Here is a 22,980-nt window from a genome sequence, read left to right on the forward strand (position 1 = left end):
ATAATTAAACTATTATTCACCAAAAGAATTGTTGTGACCCTCAGGACAGCAAAGTGCTAAAGGAGATGTCTGTAAGAAAAAAAGGAGATTACTAACAATTGGTATTTCATGGGACAGTTGGAAAGGAAAATTAATTTAATTGAATATTAAAGTTTGAAAAGAAGTAAAAAGGAAAAATATTGTTATTCAGATTAAAAGACAATTTGTAAAAGTTGTCATGGGGTTTGAAGCAGAAAAGCTTTCAAGTTACCTTGTCAGAGACAAGATAGTGACCATAATTAAGGAGCCTGTTCTCTCCCTTGGCTTCTGGTGGTAAAGTTGTCTATCTTCATGGAGACCATTTATTTCGATAGGAGCCAAAGTTGTATGTTATCTTAATTAATAAACTAGGTAACATTTCACTGTTACCCTTAGTACTGCCTCCTTAGTACAAGTAGCAGGGATAGTACAGAGAAATTTTTTGAAAGCAACTTGGGACATTTCCTCTGTGATTTTCAACTTTTTTTCTTTATCCTGTAGCAAATTCAATTTGCTGATGACATGCAGGAGTTCACCAAGTTCCCAACCAAGACTGGCCGAAGGTCCTTATCTCGTTCCATCTCACAATCCTCTACAGACAGCTACAGTTCAGGTAGGTATGAAGTTCACTTACATGCTAATTCCAGGTGCCCATTCCCAATTCCCTATTTATTTGCCATAAATTTTATTTTGCCCATCTTGAATATGAAAATATAAAGCAATAACTTTATTATGGCTGCACATCATTGTTCTGGTGATTAGAAAGAAGTTGTTGGATGGGGGAACATTCTCAAACTCATGAGGAAATGCCTTTCTTCTTTTCAGCTGGGTTGGGGCAGGTTCCCACATTAAGTCAGCCACATTCCAGAGGGAGTGTCTGACAGAACAGGCTTTGAAACAGAAGTGCATGTTCAGTCCAGAATAATTTTTTTAATAAAATAGACTGACCTACTATGGTATGGGACCTTCCCCATTCCAGCCCTAGGCTGCTTGAATGGGAGGAATAGGTAGTAATTTAAATATTTGAACTTCTTTAATTATTTAAAAAAAAGTTTAAAATGAAGCATGTTTCCCAGAATACTCCAAGTGAATATTTATATTTGGTGCTTTGAGAAGAATTGTAATGGAACAAATTTCACATTGTTTATTATAATCCCTTACATATAAAGGAATTAATCAAAGTCAATAAAGAATTTACTGAATTATTGGAAAAAATTTCTCAAGATGAATTTATTTGCTTTTTAATCAGATAATGAAAACTATGTTACCTAAAATGTTTCTTCTTTTTGCTTTTGCTGTCAAGAAAATTGGAGCAAAATTTCACTGTTCATCTATAATAACTATTTTATCCCAGGAGCCAGGTAATATTTATCTGGTCCTATTAACTGGTTTTTCTTTTTTTCATTCGTCTAATTTAATTTTGTGTTTAAATATAAACTCCTTCAAATATGTGTTGCTGTGTACATATAAGTATATAAATACATATTAAATATGCATATTTCTTCTATTGAATTCATTAGAATGAATTGAAGGGAAGCCATTGTTTGATAGTTTTATGAATAGGCAAGTACTTTTGTAGGCAACTACTTTTCCAATTATTCAGACCTTGATTCTAACTTCAAACTCAATTTTTCTTTTCCTTTGGGGAGATAAATAAGCTGCGTAGAATTTAAGGAAGTATATTTGGAGGGATGGCCCTAAGATAACCAAAAGCTGACTCTCATTGTGCCTATCATTCACAATCATTTATTAAGTGAATTACTCTGAGACTTGGGGAGATAACAAAAATGAATAAATTAAAATGACTTTTGAGGTCCCAAATAGTTCTCCCTCCATTGGATTTTATAGATGATGCAAACATGAATAATTTATATATTCCATAGTATGGGTCAGAAAACATGTAGATGAGGTTCTGGGGGGAAGATCATAGCGGCCAGGATATCTGGAAATGCTCCTGAAGATGACACTTGAGTTGGACTTTTAGTGATGCTAAGCAAAGCAGGAAAGTAATATGAGGAAGGATATTCCAGACATACCTGTGTCTATCCAAGGAGCAAAGATAATATAATTGGTTGGAATATTAGAAAGGAGAAGGAGTAGTAGTAGGTAAGATAAAGCTGGAAAGGTAGAGTGTACTAGATTATGTAAGGTCTGGAGAGCTGGCCATAGGACAGGGAACCTGTTGTACTTTTTGAAAAGAAATCACAGACTCTTTTGCTGATCATCTTTTCCCCTATGCTCCCAATCTCATTAGAGGTGCCATATGACATTTAGTCCGATCTGTATCTGATCAAGAATTTCCTTGACCCCATCAGTGAGAATGATTATTTAGTTTCCAGCCTTTATCATGTATTACTCTCATTCTTGTATATTATAGTCCAGCCCAAACTGCCTTTGCTATCCAGTCCTTACACACAGCTTTTTCTTTTCTGTGCCTTTCCAATACATCTTATGTTAGCATGACATATACTCCTTCTTTACCTCTGCCTTATAGAATCCCAAACATCATTTTCTACATTAACCTTTTCCTGATATATTTAGCCCCTAGAAACTTCTCTTCCAAAAACATTTTGTTTACTTTGCATATGTTTTATCAATGTTTGTTTATGCACGTGGTTGGTTCTCTTGAGTTTTCAGTATTTTTAAGATAGAGATGATTTCATTTTGATCTTTATATCCCCTTTACAATGATTGGAACACTGTAAGTGCTTAATAAATGTGTGTTGATTGACTGGATCTAAAGATTGCCAATGTTACCTCATGATGTAGTAGCTCATTCTGCTTTTGATCATCTCTAGTTGTTAGAAAGTTTTTCTCCACAAAGAGCTAACATTTTTCTTTCCACAACTTCTGTTTATTGTTCCTTTTTCTATCCTTCGAGTTTGGTTTAAGAATACAGATATTCCTCTTATTCATGATAGTTCTTCAAATACCTGAAGATAGCTATCAGTTCCCTCTGAGGCTTCTCCAGGCTAAATATTCCTCATTCCATTAAACAGTCTTTGTTTGACATGACTTTGAGGTACTTCTGAATTCAGATTGCCTTTATGTGCTTTTAGTAGCAATTTCAATACTACATTATAGTTTTATTGGTGTTTTATCTTGCTAATAAACCATAAGCTCATTGATGGGAGGGACATATCCTAGCCAGTCCATCTTCACTAGTTAGTATCTGGTAAACTAGATGTACTTAGTGTTTTTAGGTTGGATGAATTAACTTGTGGAATGAGTAATTCAAGTTGATGTGAGCTGGGTAGAATACAATAAATTCTCAGTTTCCTTTATTCTGGAGACTTGGTCTTTTGGACTTCCATAATACTCTAGAACTTGGGGTTCACCAAAATGTTTTGATCTTATGAGAACTGCCTTTTACTTTGTGCAGTTGACTTTTTGAACTTGTAGGATAGGGCTTGACATTTATTTCTATTAATTTTCACCTTATTAAATTCAGTCTTTTATTCCAGCCCATGGAGATCTTGGGCTGACATCTTGTTTTGTTAACTATTTCTCTCAGCTTTTTGTCTTCTATAGCCATGATATTTTTGTCTTCCTTAAAGATACTGGTAAAAATAGAACAGGATTAGGAGTAAAGCCCTGAGAGCACTCTACTGCCATTTCTCCAGATCAACATGGACTTATTACCCCAGTCTTTGGGTGATTAACCAACCAATTCAGAACTCTTCTCTTAATATATTATCCTGCTTGTGGCTCCCTAGTTTGTCCATAAAAATATCATGAAGGGACTTTGTGAAATGCCTTATTGAAATCAAGATAAACTGTATCTGTGGCATTTCCCTGATCTTTCAGTCTGGAAGGAAGGAAGGAAGAAGTTAATATTCTGTGACTTGTTTTTTAATTTAATTCAACAACAAATCAGTTATCCAAAAGAAATGCAAAGTAATGGTTGGGGGCATAGGGAATCTCGAGCTGAATTTTATGGGGAGCTAGAGAATCTGAGCGCAATTGTTGAAGTAGAGAGAATAGTCAGGGTAAAAAGCTTAGTCTGTCCAGCAACTCAGGATAAGAAGATGGCAGATTGTAACAGGTTTGACTGTCACATAAAGGATGTGGGATAGGAATTGGAGGGGAGGATTAGAATGACAACTCAGTCTAGAAAGAGTTTTAGAGTCAAATTGTGAAGGATTTAAAGTGAAAGTGGAGTTTTTATTTTATCTTAGAGGCAACAAGAAGCCACCAAGGCTTCTTCCTCCTCCTCTTCCTCTTCTTCTAATTGGGGTTAAGTGATTTGCCTAGGGTCACATAACTAGGAAGTGTTAAATGTCTTGAGGTCAGATTTTAACTCGGGTCCTCCTGACTTCAGGGCTGGTGCTCTATCCACCACTTCACACTGAGGCTTCTTAAGTAGGGAAGTGACATGGCAGACTTGTACTTTAATGTTCTCGACTTGGCAGATGTATGAAAGATTAAAGGGAAGGAAGAAATTTGGTGCAAGGAAACTAAATTAGGATGGTATTTCAATATTTATGGTAGAGGTAGTGGTGAGGAATGGTAGCTTTTGAGAGAAGAGAAAATGGAAGCAAGAGATAATTTAGTAAGTATAATTGATATTTTCTAATTGGCTATGTGGGGCATTGGAGAAGGGCGGGTGAATGGTCAAGAATGACTGTTAGGTTGTGAAACTGAGTGTCTGGAAAGTTTTGAATGTTTTAGACAAAGTTAAGAGGGAGAGAGGTTTAAGGACATTTCTATGTTTCAGATGTCCATAAGACATTGAGTCAGGAAGTCTTGAAGGCAGTTGGAGTCGGAGGTATGAAGGCTCTGGATATAGATTTGGAAGTCATCTGTACACAGCTAATCTTTGAATTCATTATGAGCTGATGGGTAAGAAAGTTAGTGAAAGGGAGATAAGGAGGGCCCAGGCCTGAGCCTTGAGATATACCTACACACTAGGAGATAGGGGATGAATGATTATCCTGCAAAAGACACTGAAAAGGTAAGGTAATCAGATGGAAGGAAAAAAAATAATGAGGCAATGTCATGCTCACCTGGGGAGGAAAGGGCATTCAAAAGCTGGGAAATGGTGATCAAGTGTTGGGTGTGGTCCAGTTAAAGAAGCATGAGATTTGAGAAAAGACTTTAGGATCATTAAAGTTTTGGAGAGAGCAGTTTTTTTCAGTAGTGGGATGAGGACTGAGTAGAAGGTGTTGACTTGTATGTTTTTAAAACTATAAAGTACTTTACAAACATATAGTATTTATGGTATGTTTATTAGAATAGTATATAGTATATTTTATACCTTTTAAAGCTGTAAAATACCTTACATCAATATATCTATATAAATATAGGGTCATATTATTGCAAGCATTACTATGCATCAATTATCAACATTTCTTTGGGCATACTCGTCCCAATAGGGGGGTACTTGCCCAAAAAGCTCCCCATCATATAATTGTCCCAGTCCTTCACATTCATCCAATGTTGTAGCCTTTCACTCATTTAATTCTCACAACAACCTGCTAATTAAATTATTACTTTGTTGCTAATAACTGGCCTTTGCATAGCACTCTTAACTAGGCAAAGCTGCTGCCTTATTGTCTCATTGGTGCAGGAAATGTGGAAGCAAACAGAGAAGTTATCATTAGCAAGTCACCATTAGAAAAAAGAATGGAAAGAGGTGATCAAGCTGAGGCAGCTAGGTGATGTCATAGTGCACAGAGCATTGAGCTCCAAATCTGGCCTCAGACCCTTAGTAACTGTGTGACCTTAATCACTTAGACCCTACCTGTCTTAGTTTGCACATCTGTAAATTGGGGGATAATAATAGCACTTAACTCACAGGGCTGTTGTGAAAAACAGATTAGGTAACAATTGTAAAGAGTTTAACAAAGCCTGGCATATAACAAGTAGTATGTAAAATTATTATTGATGCATATTCACTGTGACCCTCCTTTTTCACTTATTCAACACCATTGTTAAGCATCCATTATGTGTATTATTTCTAAAAACTTGAATCCCAAACTGAGCTTTATAGTAAGGTCTTAGTCTGGTCTGCCTGGGTAGTTTTGTAATTAACATGAACATACTGAATTATTGGCTGTTCATGCATTCATCTTGTTGCTGGAATGCACATCTCTGTTTTTAAAATCCTCTTGGAAACCAGCTCAGCCATTACCTTCTTTGCAAAAACCTTTAATCTCTTCCTACTCAAATTTTCCTAGAGTACTTAATGTTTGAAGCATTTTTGTCCCTATCCCATCCTGCCTGTTTTAATATTAGATTATAAATTCCTCAAGGTCAGAGAATCATTCTTTACCTTTTTATCTTAACTATTGCTCAGTGCCTTGCTCCTAACAGGTGTTTCATGAATATTCTATGAATTTAATCCAAGGGCTGTTTCTGAGATGAAGGCTTCCATAACCAAGGGCATCTTGAGAACCAGAAACAGACAACATTAGGCAAATTTAGCTGATTCTGAGAAAGAACTTGGTTTGGTGGTGAAAGATGAAGTGCTGAAGAGAAGAGAGAAGATAATGGAGAAGGGCTTGTTTGATGTTCTGTATAATGGGTAATTTACTGTTAAAGAGAGTTAAAAGACTCACAGGATAGTTCTGTGGTCATATTGGTAAATTGGGATGTGGAAGATTATTGGCCTTCAGATGAGACTGGAGGGACATTGGGCTAGACACAGATTGTTGTGGGCAGTACTAAGTCAAGTGAGAGAGGGCTAGATCCAGAGAGAATATTAAGGGGAGTGTTCTGAGATTCAGAGAGGAGAGAGGTGCTTGTGGCTTATCCTATATCTGAACGGAGACACCTTTTTTGGCTTATCCTCACAAATTTCCCTGTAAACAAACCTATTTCACTTTTCCCTACACTGCTAATAGAACCTCAACTACATGTCTACTGTATCATTTTTTCCTTCATTATAGCTTTTGAATCCAACCTTCCATAGTCTCTTAAGATTTCCTTGCCTCCATGCAGAGTTTTCCTTTTTAGGAAAATGCTATTGCTTTTAATAGTACTAAATATTTTCCTGTGATTCTGCTAGACCTGTGCATGCTTAGAAATGACAATTAGTATCATGTTACTTTGAGATCTTTGGAGATGTTGGAGTAAAGACACTGCAGTGGCCTCATGGTGTCAGCTCTGAGGTCAAAGAGACATCTAGATTGGTGAGCTAACAGCCAAATGAGAAGAGACACTTGTTCCAACCATATCCTTCCACTGCTAGTCCTGTAGGTAGCCCACTTTTATTGAGTTTGGAGCCATTATTGTCATTTCTTTCCTCCCTGGCTCTAGCCGCGTCCTATACAGACAGCTCCGATGATGAGGTTTCCCCACGAGAGAAGCAACAAACCAACTCCAAGGGCAGCAGCAATTTTTGTGTGAAGAATATCAAACAAGCAGAATTTGGGCGTCGAGAGATTGAGATTGCTGAACAAGGTAAAGGAAGGAAGAGGAGAAGGGAACCTGCTGGGTTTGGGGCTTAGAATTAACCACTTCCTGCCCTATGAGTCTCTGAGCCAGTTAGTGGCTTGAAGCTAACCTGAAGATCCATGGGAGCAATAGAGCACGCTCAGAAGCTAGAGCCACCCTTGAGTTTAGATGGGGCCTCCTACTCTTTCTCTTTCTGTCTTCCCCCTCTCCCCCTTAGCATATAGGATGCACATTTGAATACATTTTTCTTCCTGGCTGCACCAATGTTAGTAATCTGACCCCACTACTAGCAGCTTGGTAAAGAGCCCACTTAACCATATTGTGACTAGTTCAACAGGTCCCACAGAGGTAAAATAGTCAATGAAACTTTTCTAGAGAAAGTTTTCTAGAAGGGTCCATCCTCAATTATGTGAGAGAAGGCTTTAAGTTAGGGTGTGATTGGCTGAAGCATCTTTGGTGGCTGCAGCACCCTCTCCTGGAACAGTCGTAAGTGGCCCAAGTCTAATCAGTCAAACCCTCTTTTTCAGGTTAGCCCACTGAGGAAATCTTGAGTTATCCTGTATCAATTTCACATTTCAGGCATATTCTATTCAGGGAGGGAGTCGGGGAACCAAAGAGACCTCCACGATGGGGTGAGACAGAGCGTGGAAAGGCAGAAGCAAGTCGCTTCAGCTGAGGGTGAAGTCTCCCTTCTTGGTCTGATTTGTATATATCATTAGCCAAACTCATCATTTTTCCCCAAATGAGCAACCAGAATATTTCTAGTTTCACCAGTTTTGAAAATCTGCTACTTTTGTTTGTCATCTAGCTGGGAGCCACTCTGTGCTACCTAGTGCTTGGAGGAGTGCAGGAGATCAATTTCCAGGTGCTTCTGTGATAACTTGCTCACTCTAGCTCTGCCAGCCTCATCACATGTAGTCTGTAATCATTGTGGGAATGTGCTTGGTGCTTCTCTGCCTTCTGCTACCTGGCCTCAACTGGACTTTACATAAATGAGTCTTCAGTGTGTGAACTTGACAGCCTCAGAGTGCATTTTGGCAGCATTGGTGAAAATACTAGTGCAGTCCTAGCTCAAATCTCTGTTCTTTCACAGACATGTCTGCTCTGATTTCACTCAGGAAACGTGCTCAGGGGGAGAAGCCCTTGGCTGGTGCTAAAATAGTGGGCTGTACACACATTACGGCCCAGACTGCAGTAAGTAAATCTTTTAGGGGACGTGCCAAGAGCCTCATAGTAAAGTAGAGAGAGAAAAGAGATGTTCTGTGGCTAACATTTAGCTCAGAATCTTCCCATCTCTATCCTTAACTAACCCTCAAATTTTTCTGTTACTGAAGGATTAGATATTCTGTAGGTATAAAACCTTTGTTTATATAAGTATAACTCATGTATATCTGAAGAGTTGAATTTATAAAGCAAAGATGCTCAAGGATTTTCCATATTATTTCTTTAAAATTAATAAAGGTCCCTTGGTGCATTTTAAAAATAGTTCTTGATTTACGCCCATTGGGAATATATTTTTTGTAAAAGTGAGGTATATTTCCATAGCAATTGTTGTGTGAGAGCTTGTGGGTGGCCTTGATATCTCTTGGCATGCCATTCTTTGTCTTGGTCCCCCGTTTCTCATTGTATTTTCTTACTTATGTGCACAGGTGTTGATTGAAACACTCTGTGCCCTAGGGGCTCAGTGCCGCTGGTCTGCCTGCAACATCTACTCCACTCAGAATGAGGTTGCAGCTGCATTGGCAGAAGCTGGTAAGTTGGTCCTGTTTTGTACCATCCTTGCCCCTCAGAAAAATATCTAAGCTTAATTTCTTGCAACTAGTACAAAAGAAAAGAAACAACTGCCTTATGGTTTAATTATGGAAGGATTTTGATAAGGTTTGAGAAAGGGAAATTTTAGTCTCTTGTAGTTCTTCCCTGGTATATTCCTATTAAACCCAAGTGTGCCTACTTGAAGGGACACCATCATTTTATGCAGACTGCTGATTCAGGCATTCATTGCTTTAGCAGGTTCCTTATTTGGAAAAATAGTTTTGCCTTTATTTCATTCTTGAGGTGCTTAGATCTTAAAGTGCCTAAAATGCCTCAATCTTTTTCCCAAAGTCATTGCCAGAACTCTCAATGGTAGTTTGGTTACTTTAGCTTTCTAGTCCCTTTAAATTGTTTCTTTAGGGCTCTTCCTTTTCCATTGGTTTCCAGAGCTATTTCTAAGAGGACACTTAATTAAAAAGAACTAATTGTGTTGACTTTTTCCTAGGTGTTGCGGTATTTGCATGGAAGGGGGAATCAGAGGATGACTTCTGGTGGTGCATTGACCGCTGTGTGAACATGGATGGTTGGCAAGCCAACATGGTAAAAAGCAAACAAAAGTGTTCCCTTTCTGTCCTCTAGAAAAGCTGTTGTATTTTTCCTTTCCTCTTTCCTCAAAACATGGTGGCTCCCATTACTGAATGTGTGAGATGTTTTGTCATGTCCATTTGCCACTTGTCAAGGAAGTATCTGAGAGTTAGATATAAAGTTAAAGGAAGCCAAATGCTTCTGGCACAGTAATACCAGATGGCATATGAGAGGAAATTACTCAAAGATATTTTTTTGGAGCACAGATCTATCTTTTCTTTCTGCTTCAGAAGCTCTCTTGTTGCTTTAACGAGTTGTGTACCTCGGGTCTTAGAGAAAAATAGGTTATGCAAAGCACATTGTCCAATTTGGAACTAAGACCCAGAGCCTAGGAATCTTTGGTTGTGGTCCCTTTCATGTCAAGAAGGCCAAATCTCTCTTCCCTCTGTGAGCCTCTTTGCACCTACTCCTGAGAGGCCACTGTAGAACACTGTTGGTTCAGAAAGTGGGTCTAAAGTTCCCCTGGCATTAGCAGCCTGAATGCCCATAGAAGTCTTCTGGCTGTTCTGTAGATCCTGGATGATGGGGGAGACTTAACTCACTGGGTTTATAAGAAGTACCCAAACGTGTTTAAGAAGATCCGAGGCATTGTGGAGGAGAGCGTGACTGGTGTGCACAGGTAACAGCTCTGGGGAAGTTGCCCCTCTTGCCTTTGCCTCAGCAGGTTCCTATGTCATTTCTGCTGGGCTGGACATTAAGCCCGTAGCAGAGTTCGAAAACATTTTCATTAGCCAAAGGCTGATTCTTGAGTTTTCATTTTTGAAAGATGGGGGGCCCTAAAAGAAGTTTGCTTCTAATTATTGATCCTTTTTTTTTTTTTTAAACCTCCCTTTGAATCAGGTAAGTCTAGGGAAATGCATCAATCACTTTTCTAGAGAAGTAACTTCTCCAAGCCTTTTTCTATAAAAGTTATGAGTGAGGGAAGACAAGGAGTAGGCTTTTGTTTACTGAAATCCTTGGGAAGTAGGGGTGAGAAGGGTAGGGCTGGGGCTTGGAACAGAATTAATGCAATTGTTCCCAAATTTCATTTTCATTCAATTAATTTGTGTTTGTGGTTTCTCCTCTTCTTAGGCTATACCAGCTTTCCAAAGCTGGAAAGCTCTGTGTTCCAGCCATGAATGTCAATGACTCTGTTACCAAACAGAAGTTTGATAACCTGTACTGCTGTCGAGAGTCCATTTTGGATGGGTGAGTAGATACTGCTAGTGTCAAATCTATGAGGAAGGGGAGGAGAGAGAGAGAGCTTGAAGTTGTTGTAGAAAAAGCCATGAGTTTAAGGCCAGAGGATCAGGCCCAGGTCTAGATATGAAGCCCTATGGCCCAGGTCTAGATATGAAGCCTTATGCTGCCACCTGCTTTGGGACCCACAAGAAAGTCATTTTACCTAACTTGACCTCAGTTTCCTCATCTGTAAACTGAAAAGATTGGGCTAGATAGTGTCAAGTCCCTTTTTCAGCCTACAGTCTTGTGATACTATTACTTGGTACCCTAACTGACTAAAGAATAGCCATTCTTTACTTTGGGCATTTGTGTGTCCTCTACCTGAGGCACCCTGGGCCTTCCCTCATGTGAAAGCTATACACTGGGATTGCATTTGAATTAGCAGTATTTGGATGGAACCTTCATCTTTTTTTCACAGTCTCAAGAGGACCACAGATGTGATGTTTGGAGGGAAGCAAGTGGTGGTGTGTGGGTATGGTGAGGTAAATAGCTGGGCTTTGGCAGCCTTTTTTGAGCTCCTCTCCCCCCAATTCTATCTGCTGGCTATCTCTTGTGCCTTAACAGACTCCTATAAAGTAACTTGTCTTATAGAAATTTATGCAAAAAGAGGGATCTCCTTGGGATGACTGCTGATTGGGCTTTGCATATGCATTTAGATAAGGTTTCCTCATTCTAGCAGCAAAGATCTGTTTTTACCCCAAGCTGTCAATAGGCTTGCAAAATCCGTATACCTCTCTTAGATTGTGGGCAGGGTGGGGAATGGAATAGAATGTCTGGGTAATGTTCTTTGGTGAAGTAGCTTTTTACTAGTTTTGATTCAGATGGATCCATTTTAGCTATGCTTGCAGTAGCTCATTAATCACTTTTGAGTAAAGTTCTGAATTCAGGGTGACACAGATTGTGAGTTGTCTCAAATGGAACAAATCACTATTGTAGGGTTTTTCTTTGTAAGCCTGTGCTTTGCCTGAAGTATAATTTTATGAACTAATTTTTTAAAAAAGCAAAATTGGAAAAGTAAGGATGAGCTGCTTAGTAACTATTTGCTGTGTGCAGCACCAGGCAAATTTTTCTGGAAATTCTGAACTCTTTGGGGAGGACAATAACCATCATTAAGATTGTGACTTAACAAGAGGACTTATCTCTCAAAGAGTTGTGTTCTTTGATAGAGAAAAATCTTATTCAGTCAGGAATCTGTTCCTATCACTTTCCAATCGTCTTCATGATAAGTAGTGGATTAAAAAAAAGTAAGGAATGAGTTTATTTTTAAGGTCATTATCTCTGTAGTAAGGCCATGCAGATTATTGGGGAGTAATAGATAAGAGATTGTTGTTGCCTGACCTTGGCCTAGTTCACCTATCCCTCCCCTTGTTTTCCCCGTTTCCTTGCTTGTTTTCAACATTCTGTTTCTGGTGTAAATTACTGGCTTAGCATGGAATGTGCATTATACTCTGTATTCACTTCTGCTTTTCTTCTATCCTCTAGATTAAATTCAATTGAAGGCCTTCAGAAAGGCTGAGTCTCATTCATCAAGAAGCTAATCTTTTCTGAACACTTCAGGCTTAGAGGTCTGAGAGCCCAGTTTCTTTCTCTTGCTTTGCAGGTGGGAAAGGGATGTTGTGCTGCTCTGAAGGCACTTGGAGCAATAGTCTACATCACAGAGATTGACCCTATCTGTGCTCTTCAGGCCTGGTAAGGAACAGTGATCATGTCACCAGATTTAGTAGTAGATCCCCTGTATGAGGGGGAGTTTATCTTCCTACTCCTTTGGCCTTGTAATTTGATATATCATTTATACTGAAGGGGGAACCCAGAGGGAATGTAGGACTTAGTTTGATAATCTTTGGCTAGTCTAATAAATGAAACCTTTGAGGCAACCTCACTGTCATAGTCTACAGATAAACTGTCCTTTGAGACCCTTCTAGGGTCTTTGGTTTTTCTATTGCTCAAATTAGTTTTGGGTAATTTCAGAAGGATAGTCACTAACTCAGCATAGTCTTTTATGTGTGATCACTGAAAGTAATACTAAACTTGACTCTAGATATTATTAGGTCTTGCGTTTGAGTGACCTGGCTTCCATGGCAGTGCCTGCTTGCTTGCTCATTAGTTTCTTTTTTCTTCCAGTATGGATGGATTCCGGGTGGTGAAGTTAAATGAAGTCATTCGACAAGTGGATGTGGTGATTACTTGCACAGGTAGATGCAGAAATGGGTCTGGATAAGAGGGCTTAAAACATATAGCACAGGTTCTTTAAACTGTGGTCCAGGGACCCTGGGAGTCCCAAAACCCTTTCAGGGGGACACTTGAGGCAAAACCTATTTTCATAATTGTACGAAGACATTTTAATTTTTAATACAGTAATATTGTTAGATAAATCCATATAAATTAAAATTCTTGAGGATCCTTAATTTTTTTAAGTGTAAAAAAGTCCTGAGATCAGAAAGTTTGAGAACTATTGACTTAGAAGAACAAGCAAAGTCTGAAACAGTCTGGCATTTGAAGCTTGCTACAAGGCAAGTGAAGCTTGTGCTTACTTTTATGCTCTTTTGAATTAAAAACTAGGTCAACAGAACTTAGAGAGAATGGGGAAGGTTTGATTGGCTTCTTTGGTCTGGTTTGTCTTGTAACCAAACCTAGAGGTCCGTTTTTTTTTTTCCCATAAATGTCAGAAAACTTCTCCATGCCATATAGTTAATGCTGAACCATTTAGCTTTTCTTCTTTAGTGTATACCTCTATCCCGATCACCCTTTTTTTTCCCTTCAGGAAATAAAAATGTAGTAACCCGGGAACACTTGGACAGAATGAAGAACAGCTGCATTGTGTGCAACATGGGCCACTCCAATACTGAAATTGATGTCGTAAGACTCCTCTTTCATTTGATCCTGAATGACCGCTGTCTTAGACATTTGTTTCTATTCTCTTTTTTTATTTTATAACTACAGTTCAGTTTGTTTTCTCCTTTCAGACAAGCCTCCGGACACCAGAATTGACATGGGAGCGAGTTCGCTCTCAAGTGGACCATGTCATATGGCCAGATGGCAAACGTGTTGTCCTCTTGGCAGAGGTATACTTCCAGAAGGGATCTGGCTTTGATGTGGGATAGAGATCTGTGTATGGCAAGAAGGTAGAGAGAAAGGAATGGAACTTTAAATGGTTATCTATAGTTGAGTTTTATATTCTAGAGAAAACTGTTAACTAATTCTTATTCTTTAGCCCCTTGATCCCAGATTTATTTACTAAGGGAGTGCCAGATATTAGGGATAAGGTGTGGTAGAAAAAAGGGAGATAAAGGACCTAGAAGTTAGAGTAGCACAACACTTCACTTTTCTTCATACTGAGCCTAGAGAGGCTCTGAATCCTATCCAATAGTAGACTGGCTCCTATGTTACTTGAATTTATAACAACAACAGAACTGATCCCCACCATTGTCCTCTACTTCTTGATGCATTTTTTTCAGGGTCGCCTACTTAACCTGAGCTGTTCAACAGTTCCCACTTTTGTTCTTTCCATCACCGCTACAACCCAGGTATGTGACTGGAGACTTTGACTCCTCCTAATGTTGGGATTAATGGAAGAAGACAGAGTTCTTAACAATATAGGGGAATTCATACTCCTCTTTGAACAGATAGCCATTAGCTATCTTTACTACATGCCTGTTCTGGAGTTTTCAAGTCATCACTAAATGAGGAATAATCTAAAATGCTCTTCTGAAGGAGAAAGGAAAACTCAACAAGGCAGAATTAGTACTTGGTGGCTATTTGAAAAACACATGGGCTGCTGTTGTATAAAAAACTGGGTTTTGTTCTCATCTTTTCCCATTTTATCCACCACAGGCCTTGGCTCTAATAGAACTCTACAATGCTCCTGAAGGACGCTACAAACAGGATGTATACTTACTGCCCAAGAAGATGGGTGAGAACAAAACCACAGGGATTTGTCTGAATTGTCCAGCTATGTGCATCATTGCATATTCCCAATTCTGATTTGGGCAGCACTCTGGGCCTGGAGTCAGGAGATTTGAGTTCATGGCCCAATTCTAGCCCTTTATAACAATGTTTCCCTAAATAAATCCCTTAATTACTCTGGGTCTTTCTTTTGTAAAATGTGGGGGTCAGGGAGATACCAGGATTACCCGCCTTGGATAATGTGAGGAAAGTAAATTATGTAAATTATGAAACTTTATCCTTTGATGTCACTGTACAAGGTAAACAAATTAACTTTGTTTCCTTTCTTGAGAGGGGTATTGATCAAGAGAATGCTACAGATATAGTTTACCTAGATTTTAGCAAAACATTTGATAAGTTTCTTAAATTATTCTCTTGGAAAGATGGAAAGAAATGGATTAAATTAATAGTACTGTTAGATTCAAAACTGGTTGAGCGGTAATTAAACCAAAAAGTAATCAGTAATAGTTTGGTATTAGACAAAAGACATCAATTTGGAGAAGACAACAGGCAGCCTTTAGTGGATGCCCCAGGGATCATCCTTGGAGAGCCCTAAAATATTTAACAGTTTTGTTGGTAATTCAGATAAAGGCATAAGTGACATGCTTATCCAATAGACATGACACAGAATTAATAGAAATAGTTGTTAGCATATTAGTTGCCAGTCAAGATCCAAAACAATCTTGGCAGGCTAGAACAATAGGCTAAAACTAGTAAGATGGGATTTAATAGGGATACGTGTAAAATCTTATATTAGATTTAAAAAAAAATTACAAGTACAGATTGGAAAAATATGGCTAGATTAACCTAACAGTTTAGCCAACATTCCCCATGACTATTTTAATTAAGGACCAAATGACCATTTTATACTATTGTTAGTAGCACCCATCAGTTGCTTCCTCCTGGCCTGCCAATGGGAAAGGAGTCCAGAGCAGTGGAAGGTGAGGCTGTAGCTCAGGGTCCTTAGATGGAGCAACCAAGCTGTTTAGCTTCCTTCTTTGCTTTTCCTAGATGAATATGTGGCCAGTTTGCACCTGCCTTCATTCGATGCCCACCTGACAGAGCTGACAGATGACCAAGCAAAATATCTGGGACTCAACAAAAATGGGCCATTCAAGCCTAATTATTACAGGTAACCTTGGGAAAGAAAGGGGTAGAATGGGGAGGTAAAGTAAGCTCTTCTCTAAGTCTAGCCCACTGAAAAGGTAGTCCATTTTAACTGAAGACCAGATAATGGACCTGGTTGGCAAGAGTACAAGATGCAAGAACTCTGCTTCTGAAGTAGGCAGCAAGTAAAATAGGAGGTAAATAGGGTCCTTGATAGTATTATCAGAAATAGGTATTTGTAAAAAAGAAAAATGCTGTAAGGAGTGAGTCTTTGCTTATTAGGTAACAAGCTATTTTAAAAAGTGGGAAATGTATTGAAGTCAGCCTCTTGAATTTTCTCAAATAAAATGGATTTTCTCAAAAAGAACTGACCAATTAATTTCCTTTTATTACAGATATTGATGGACCATATTGCAGAGGACCAGTCCACACAGAACCACATAACTTTAAAAAAAATTTTTTTTTAAATAACTTTTATTTTCATTTTACTCCTTTCTTAAGTTTCTTTTCGCTGTGGTTTAATACTCTTTTTCTCATGTCTTTGTCTGTCTAAGCTCGCTAAACCGCACAGGGATTTGTTTCCTAGCTTTACAGATGAAACTGAGGGTCAGGCTTTCTTACCCTAGTCACTACAGGAGGAATTCATGTTCCTAGCTAGGAGGTGTGATACTTTCCTATAGTTACCTTTACCTATCCTGGGGCACCTTAGTCTTAATGGGGTACCTTAATCACAGAAAACACTAAGGTACTCTTTTCTATGTGGAACAATCTGCAGTGTCTAAATTGCCTTAAAAGAGCCCATTTCTTAGCTGCTGAATAAGGGCTTCTTCATGACTGTTGGAGGAGCAAAGGCAGCACCTCCCAGCTGGGTAGAGGAGAGTAGGCTGTGCATGTTTGTTGGTTTCCCTTAAAAGGCACAGGCCCTGTTTCATTGATTCAGAGGAGGGCTGGCAAGTGGATGCCTGTTCAAAGCCCAGCTGCCCACCTGGACCAGACGTCCTTCTCCACTTCCAGGGCATCTTCTGCATTCTTCTCTAGTTTTTTAGCCAGGCTGCACCTGATTCAACTGAAATTTTTCTTTCAACACCGGTTTCTGTTGTACAAATATTTTTTTTTTAAAGGAAAATTTTTAGAGTTTTAACATTGTGGAACTGCTTGGCACTTGGTTGGTGCCAGTCCTTCTTTCTCCTTTAGATACCTGATAGGGAGGGTGCAGAGCCATGTCAAATCAGCTGCTGGGCTCAGATTCCATGGGAGGCCTCTTTGTTTCTAGCCCACACCTTCATAGTGTCAGTAAATTGGGGCCATAGCTGCTCGTTCCATCAGCTCTTCCATCGTATTGCTTGTGCAGAAGGCAAATTTACTAAACAATCACTCAGAATAAAGCACTGAATTGCTTTTTGAGGCTCTGTCCCTAAAAAGCATCTATCTGGTCAGCTGTACATCTGTCCCTGAACATATCTGGGGGTAGCTGGAGCTAGGGTAGAGAGTGACTTGTCTGTACCTTCAGGCTATGTTGAGATTAGTGTGACATTTCACTCTGGTGTCACTTTTGATTGCTGCATCCAACAAAAGGAAATTAAGGTCTGTGCATTCAAATTACCTTCAGTCAAGGCCAAAAATATGGTTTAGTAGGTCCTGGCTCATACTCATTCGACACCCACAGAGCCATTTCCTGAACTACCAGAGAAATACATCCTTAAACCACACACCCAGCTTGCCAGTGTCTCTGCATGGTAAACTGAGCTTTGGGCTCAGTGGCTTTTAAGTGCATACTTGTTCAAAATCCTAATCACCCTCAACTAGCTTTGAACAATGGTACTATTGAGCTGGTTCATAAGTTGGGATTGAGAATTCAGGTCTTTGATTTCTCTACTGCTGCTGACTGGAGAGACAAATTTATAACCAGGAACACAAGAAAAGAAAGCTTCCAACCCGTTTCTTCCTATCAGGAAACAGTGCCTCATGCCAAAATATTTCTCCTTTTCCTTTCCTCTTACTTTTTACCATATTTGATCCTTTATCAGTGTGACCGTGCTTTCTTCTCCATAGATGATGCTATTGGAGCCCCATTTCCTAAGGCAGACCCAGTTTGTATCTCTTCTTCCAAAGAGAACAGACCACCCTCATTAGGAGGTATTTTGACCATCAGTGTCCCCACTGACTTTCCCTGTTCGAGGGAAATACCCCAGGTTCATGCTACCCTCTGGCCTACTTCCCTGCTCCCATATCTATTATTATGTCAATAGGAATATTAGATAAGGGCTCCATCTCTGTTCAAGCCATGTGACAAAGGACATTATGGAATGAGGTGTATTAGATCAGAGGGAGCAAGTGAAGAGCAACCTGGGTGGAATAGGTTTATTTTGTATATGAATGATTTTTAATGAATGCAATATTAATCCTTGCAGATAAGCAATAATCATTAAAGTCGATTAGAAAATTCCTGGTAATTTGCCTCATTCTTTGTGGGAATACAAAGGTTCTTTATGTTGCTTGAAAAGAGTCATTTGTCAAAGCTACATTCACCAGATATTGATTGCTCACCCTGCTATGTCCTTAGTGCTATAAAAGAATTGAAGCTGAATAAGATATAACCTCCATTTTCAAGGAGATAAAGAAGTAGCGAAAATAAGACGTAATAATAGCTTTGAGATAAGTCAATTATGAATGTTTTAGTAGAAATACAAAGAAAGAGGGAGCAGGTAAGGCCCTTGGGAATTGGGGAAATATTTCATCTCTGGCACCAAGAACAGTGGGATCAGTCTCATCAGCACTGAGGCTGGAGTTATTGCCCAGTGTTCTTGTTTTGTCCTCCTGACCACTGGCAAGGGACCACATGAGGCCTGCATTGCCCATTTTGAAGACTCCTAGAGTTTGCGACTTGTCCAAAATCACCTCTCTATTAAGTGGTAAGGCTGAGACTACAGCCTAAGACTCTGCCTAGGACAGTGTTTCTTAAATTTTTGGTTTCAAAACTCCTTTGTACTGTTTAAAAAAAAAAAAAAAACCTTATTGAATACTCCAAAGTGTTTTTGTACAAATGGGTCATATATATCACTAATTACCATGCTATAAATTAAAATGATAAAAATTTATATGTTTTAAAATAATAGCAAGTCTATCACATATTAATACAGATTATGTATTTTGTGAAAATAATTCCAAAACCAAGAAATTTAGTGAGAAGAGTACCATTGTTTTACATATTTTTACAGATCTCTTTAATGTATGGCTATTTAATAGAAAAAAGTTAATTTGTTTCTGAATTGTCTGCTGTGATACATTGTTTTGGTTGAAGTGTAAGAAGATCCAAGTTCACACAGATAGGTGATTGGAAAAGAGAGAAGTATTTTAATAGGCAAATGGCATCTTATTATTATAAAAAATATCTTGACCTTGATAGTCTCGAGGACTATCCGAATTCTAGAGACTACACTTTGAAAACCACTGGCCTAGAATATTAAGATTGTGTTAGAAAATGGTGGGAAGTAAGGCTGTAATGTTGGGTTCAGATGGTGAAGGCTCTTGAACCCATGATTGGAGCAGTAGGGAACTATTGAAGCATTTTGAGCATGGAAGTGCAACAGTTATAGTGAGTAGTGTGTGTGGTGGTGACTTGGAAAGGACAAAAGGCAAGGCAACCATTCAGAAAAATCAGTTTAAACTTGAGGCTAAGAAAGAATAAGACGGGAAATTACTATCTCCACCTTCAAAAATTTAAGAAGCCATTGTTCCTGACAACTTTTTCCAATTGGGCATTTAGTGCTGGTGGCTTTTAAATGAGACTGTTGGGAAACTTATTCTTTGGGACTTTTTATATCTTAAGACTACAGTGGGGGAAGGGATGCATATGGGAATGGTAGCTAAGGGAGGGCTTTGTTGGTCTGGGAAATCACAGGTTTAGAGTGGAGCCAAAGAGCAGTTGGTTTAAGGGATCTTTCCTGAATCGGGGCTAGGACTGATTTCAAAATGTGTCCCAGAGTGAGAGATGAAAAGCAGGAGAAGTTATAGAGAGGGAACAGGATAAGGCAGGGGTGGGAGGAAGGAAATGAGTAGGGGTGGTGTTGCTTCAGTAATCGGGTCTGAATGTGCCATAGTCAATACTGATTGCTCCCTATTACATAAACTCTGTTAGCTCTGTTTGGCTTTTAAAGCCCTTAACAACTTGACCTCTCCAGTCTCTTTACACAGTGTATGATCCTATAGCAGCAACCTTGTTTCTATTACAGTATGACCCTTGTCTCCCATTTTGATTTCTTCATACCGATTCTTCCTACTTCCTGGGCTGCTCTCCCTCAACAGCTGCTTCTTGGATTCCTAGGAGGTCCTTTCCTATCTATCCCTCCCTCCTCCCCTGTTAATGCCTTCTGACTGCTCCTGTCTTGTACATGCGAAGTCATTTGCATGTTGACCTGTTGGTGGGTAACCTCCCCATAGCAAGGGCCTTTTCCCCCGAGACCTTGCTCCTGGCACGGAGAAAGCACTTGAATGCACTGACTCACTGTCAATTCCAGAGCTTACTGGTTTGGCTTCTCTAGAGTGTGGGTTTGCTCTGGGTTTGAGGGCACAGGAACTGCAGAACAACATAGAAGATAGATTGGGGGTGAAGCAGGATAGAAAGTCTGGGGGCACCTCTGGAGAATAACACAGGATGGTGCTGAGGATGGGACTGGCGCCAGAAATGGCTTGTCCTGTTGTGTCCCTGCCCCAACGGGGACCTTATTAATGTGCTTAGATAAGAGGTCTAAGAACTGGATCTCTGCTGCTGCCACTAAAGAACTCCACCAGGTGTCGCCCTTTCACTCCCCTATAGTTACTATTTCCTGGTCACAGTTCCTACTTACTAACCAAAAACCCAGATAGCAGCAACATGTTTTCTGATTTGTTTTACTTCCTGTTCCAAACCCACTAGATCCACAGACAAGGACATCAGAAGGACTCTAAGCCAAACCTGGCCATGAATAATCCCTTAGTGCCGCATAACAGATAAATTTACAAGTTCGTTCTTATAGAACGACAGAAAATGAAGTGGGAAGATCTGCTGTTCTTAGGCTAGTGAGAAACCAGGGTTACTAGGAAGATGGTAGAAATGTGTTGCTTTGCCATCATTCCCAGTTAGCTCTCCATCTGTCCTGGGCTTCACAAGGTAAACCCCCTTTCCCCTTCATCTCAAGTCGCCATAGCTTCCCATCCTGTTTCCATTGACATCTGGGCAGCAAGGCCAAATTTGTCACCCACTTAACCAACTTGTGAGAATTAAAGGGGATCATCCTATCAAATTTATGTTGAGTTAGATCAGTTAGGTAATATCAGAAATAGTAATGGCCTCTGATTACATGAGAAAAGACTTTCAGACTAGTTGGCTATGCAGTATGCTGTGCTTATTTATGGAATATGCCTTCTCTGCTTTGCACAAATTTTTGCTATTATTGCATTAGTAATATGGTGTCCCTTCCCTACTCTACAAGGAGATGATGAGCTTTGTTTGGTTTAAGTCCTGCTCTGGTATGATCATTGATTGGCATTGAAAAAATTCATAAATAATATAAAGCCATCTGCAATATTTGCTCATAGTTCAGATGAGGCAGACCTTCCTTTCGGTAAGCTGCATCTTTTGCTATTTTTCTCAGGGATAAGGGGACCCTCTCAAATCACTGGAGGTGATGAGCTTTCATATTACTAAGACAACCAGCAGCTGCTTTTGGAGCTAGAATAGATATATACTTGTCCTATTACTATCCCAGGGTTTGGATCTAAAAGGATCTCTAAAGCAAACCTAGTAACATAAGAAATATAGTTCATTTTAGATTTAGAGCTGGGGGGTACCTTAGAAAGTCAGTAGAAACCTTTAATTTTATAAATAAGGAAACTAGGTTGGACTAGATCCTTTCAGCTCTAGACTTTTTGAGTATTGTTTTAAGAGAAATCTGTCTATGATACTTCTTGAATCAGTGTCATTCATTTGAAAGAAGCTATGTGATATCTCAGGCGTAAGTAGGCCTTCAAATGCTCATGCATTTGCTTGGCTGAGGAGAGAGGTAACAAGTTTTGAAAAAACTCAACTCTTAAAGGTTTTGAGAGAATATATATTTGTGTTGGGTCATTTCCCAAGGAATGGAAGCAGGCTTTCTGCAAATGTGTATCATCTGTTGAAGCCAGAACAAAAATGCCAATTTGCATGTTCATATTAAAATAGACCCATCTTTAGCCCTTTGCCTTTCCTGACCAAATCTTTCCCCGTTGTCAATTTATCTTGGGCACCAGCTGAGAAGAACAGCAAAGAAATGAGATTTTGAGTTGGAAAGGACCTTGGAGGTCCAGTCAGTTGCTAAACTTGCCCTTTCTACCTGACAGTATCTGTCAGCTCTCCATTCATACAATTTAGGCACCTCATCTCTAGCTTGGACCACTGTAAAATGATCACCTTACTTCAAATGATTTCTTCTCTATCCATCTTCCACATAACTGCCAAAGTGATTCTCGAAGGCACAGACAGGATTGAGCATATTATAATTTTTTTGTCTAGGGCTCTCTTACTTCCAGGATCAAACATTTGAAACCCTTTCCAATTTGGTTCCAATCTCCCATATATTCTTTTCCAACTCTAGTTAAAGCAGACTGGTCTTTTTTCTCACATCCAACTGTCCTTCATGCCTAGAATATATTCCTTTCTCACCTGTCTCTGTGAATCCCAGGTTTACATCAATACTCAAATGGAACCTCCCACATCAAGCCATTTTTGACTCTCCCAGCTGTTGATGAATGATTATAGCATTTTAAAGCACTTTTTTTTTTTTTTTAACCAAAACACTATGATAAGTACTGGCAATACAAAAGTTATACAAGCCCTTTTCGAATAGAACTTCCAACCTATTAGGGGATAAAACACACATA

General features: G+C 39.2%; 1 protein-coding gene across 6 annotated transcripts in view; it reads left to right on the forward strand.

Annotated features, from left to right (window-relative positions):
* Positions 1-18,529, forward strand: part of AHCYL1 (adenosylhomocysteinase like 1) — a 42,850-nt gene extending 24,321 nt beyond the window's left edge. For 3 of the 6 annotated variants that reach the window (XM_031967236.1, XM_031967241.1, XM_031967240.1), the window contains exons 2-18: positions 520-631; positions 7,279-7,422; positions 7,996-8,094; positions 8,510-8,610; positions 9,066-9,168; positions 9,674-9,768; positions 10,326-10,432; positions 10,885-11,001; positions 11,453-11,516; positions 12,635-12,723; positions 13,156-13,226; positions 13,796-13,890; positions 13,998-14,096; positions 14,490-14,558; positions 14,866-14,944; positions 15,988-16,108; positions 16,479-18,529. In XM_031967236.1, coding sequence (XP_031823096.1) covers positions 520-631; positions 7,279-7,422; positions 7,996-8,094; positions 8,510-8,610; positions 9,066-9,168; positions 9,674-9,768; positions 10,326-10,432; positions 10,885-11,001; positions 11,453-11,516; positions 12,635-12,723; positions 13,156-13,226; positions 13,796-13,890; positions 13,998-14,096; positions 14,490-14,558; positions 14,866-14,944; positions 15,988-16,108; positions 16,479-16,485 — 1,572 coding nt within the window. In that variant the 3' untranslated portion in view covers positions 16,486-18,529. Of the gene's footprint in view, positions 1-519; positions 632-7,278; positions 7,423-7,995; positions 8,095-8,509; positions 8,611-9,065; positions 9,169-9,673; positions 9,769-10,325; positions 10,433-10,884; positions 11,002-11,452; positions 11,517-12,634; positions 12,724-13,155; positions 13,227-13,795; positions 13,891-13,997; positions 14,097-14,489; positions 14,559-14,865; positions 14,945-15,987; positions 16,113-16,478 lie in introns of those variants that run through there. The other 3 variants (XM_031967237.1, XM_031967238.1, XM_031967239.1) reach the window with 3 other exon arrangements.
* The last annotated feature ends 4,451 nt before the right edge of the window (positions 18,530-22,980 follow it).

The sequence above is a fragment of the Sarcophilus harrisii genome, chromosome 4 (genome assembly GCF_902635505.1).
Source record: "Sarcophilus harrisii chromosome 4, mSarHar1.11, whole genome shotgun sequence".
NCBI classification, from domain to species: Eukaryota; Metazoa; Chordata; class Mammalia; order Dasyuromorphia; family Dasyuridae; genus Sarcophilus; species Sarcophilus harrisii.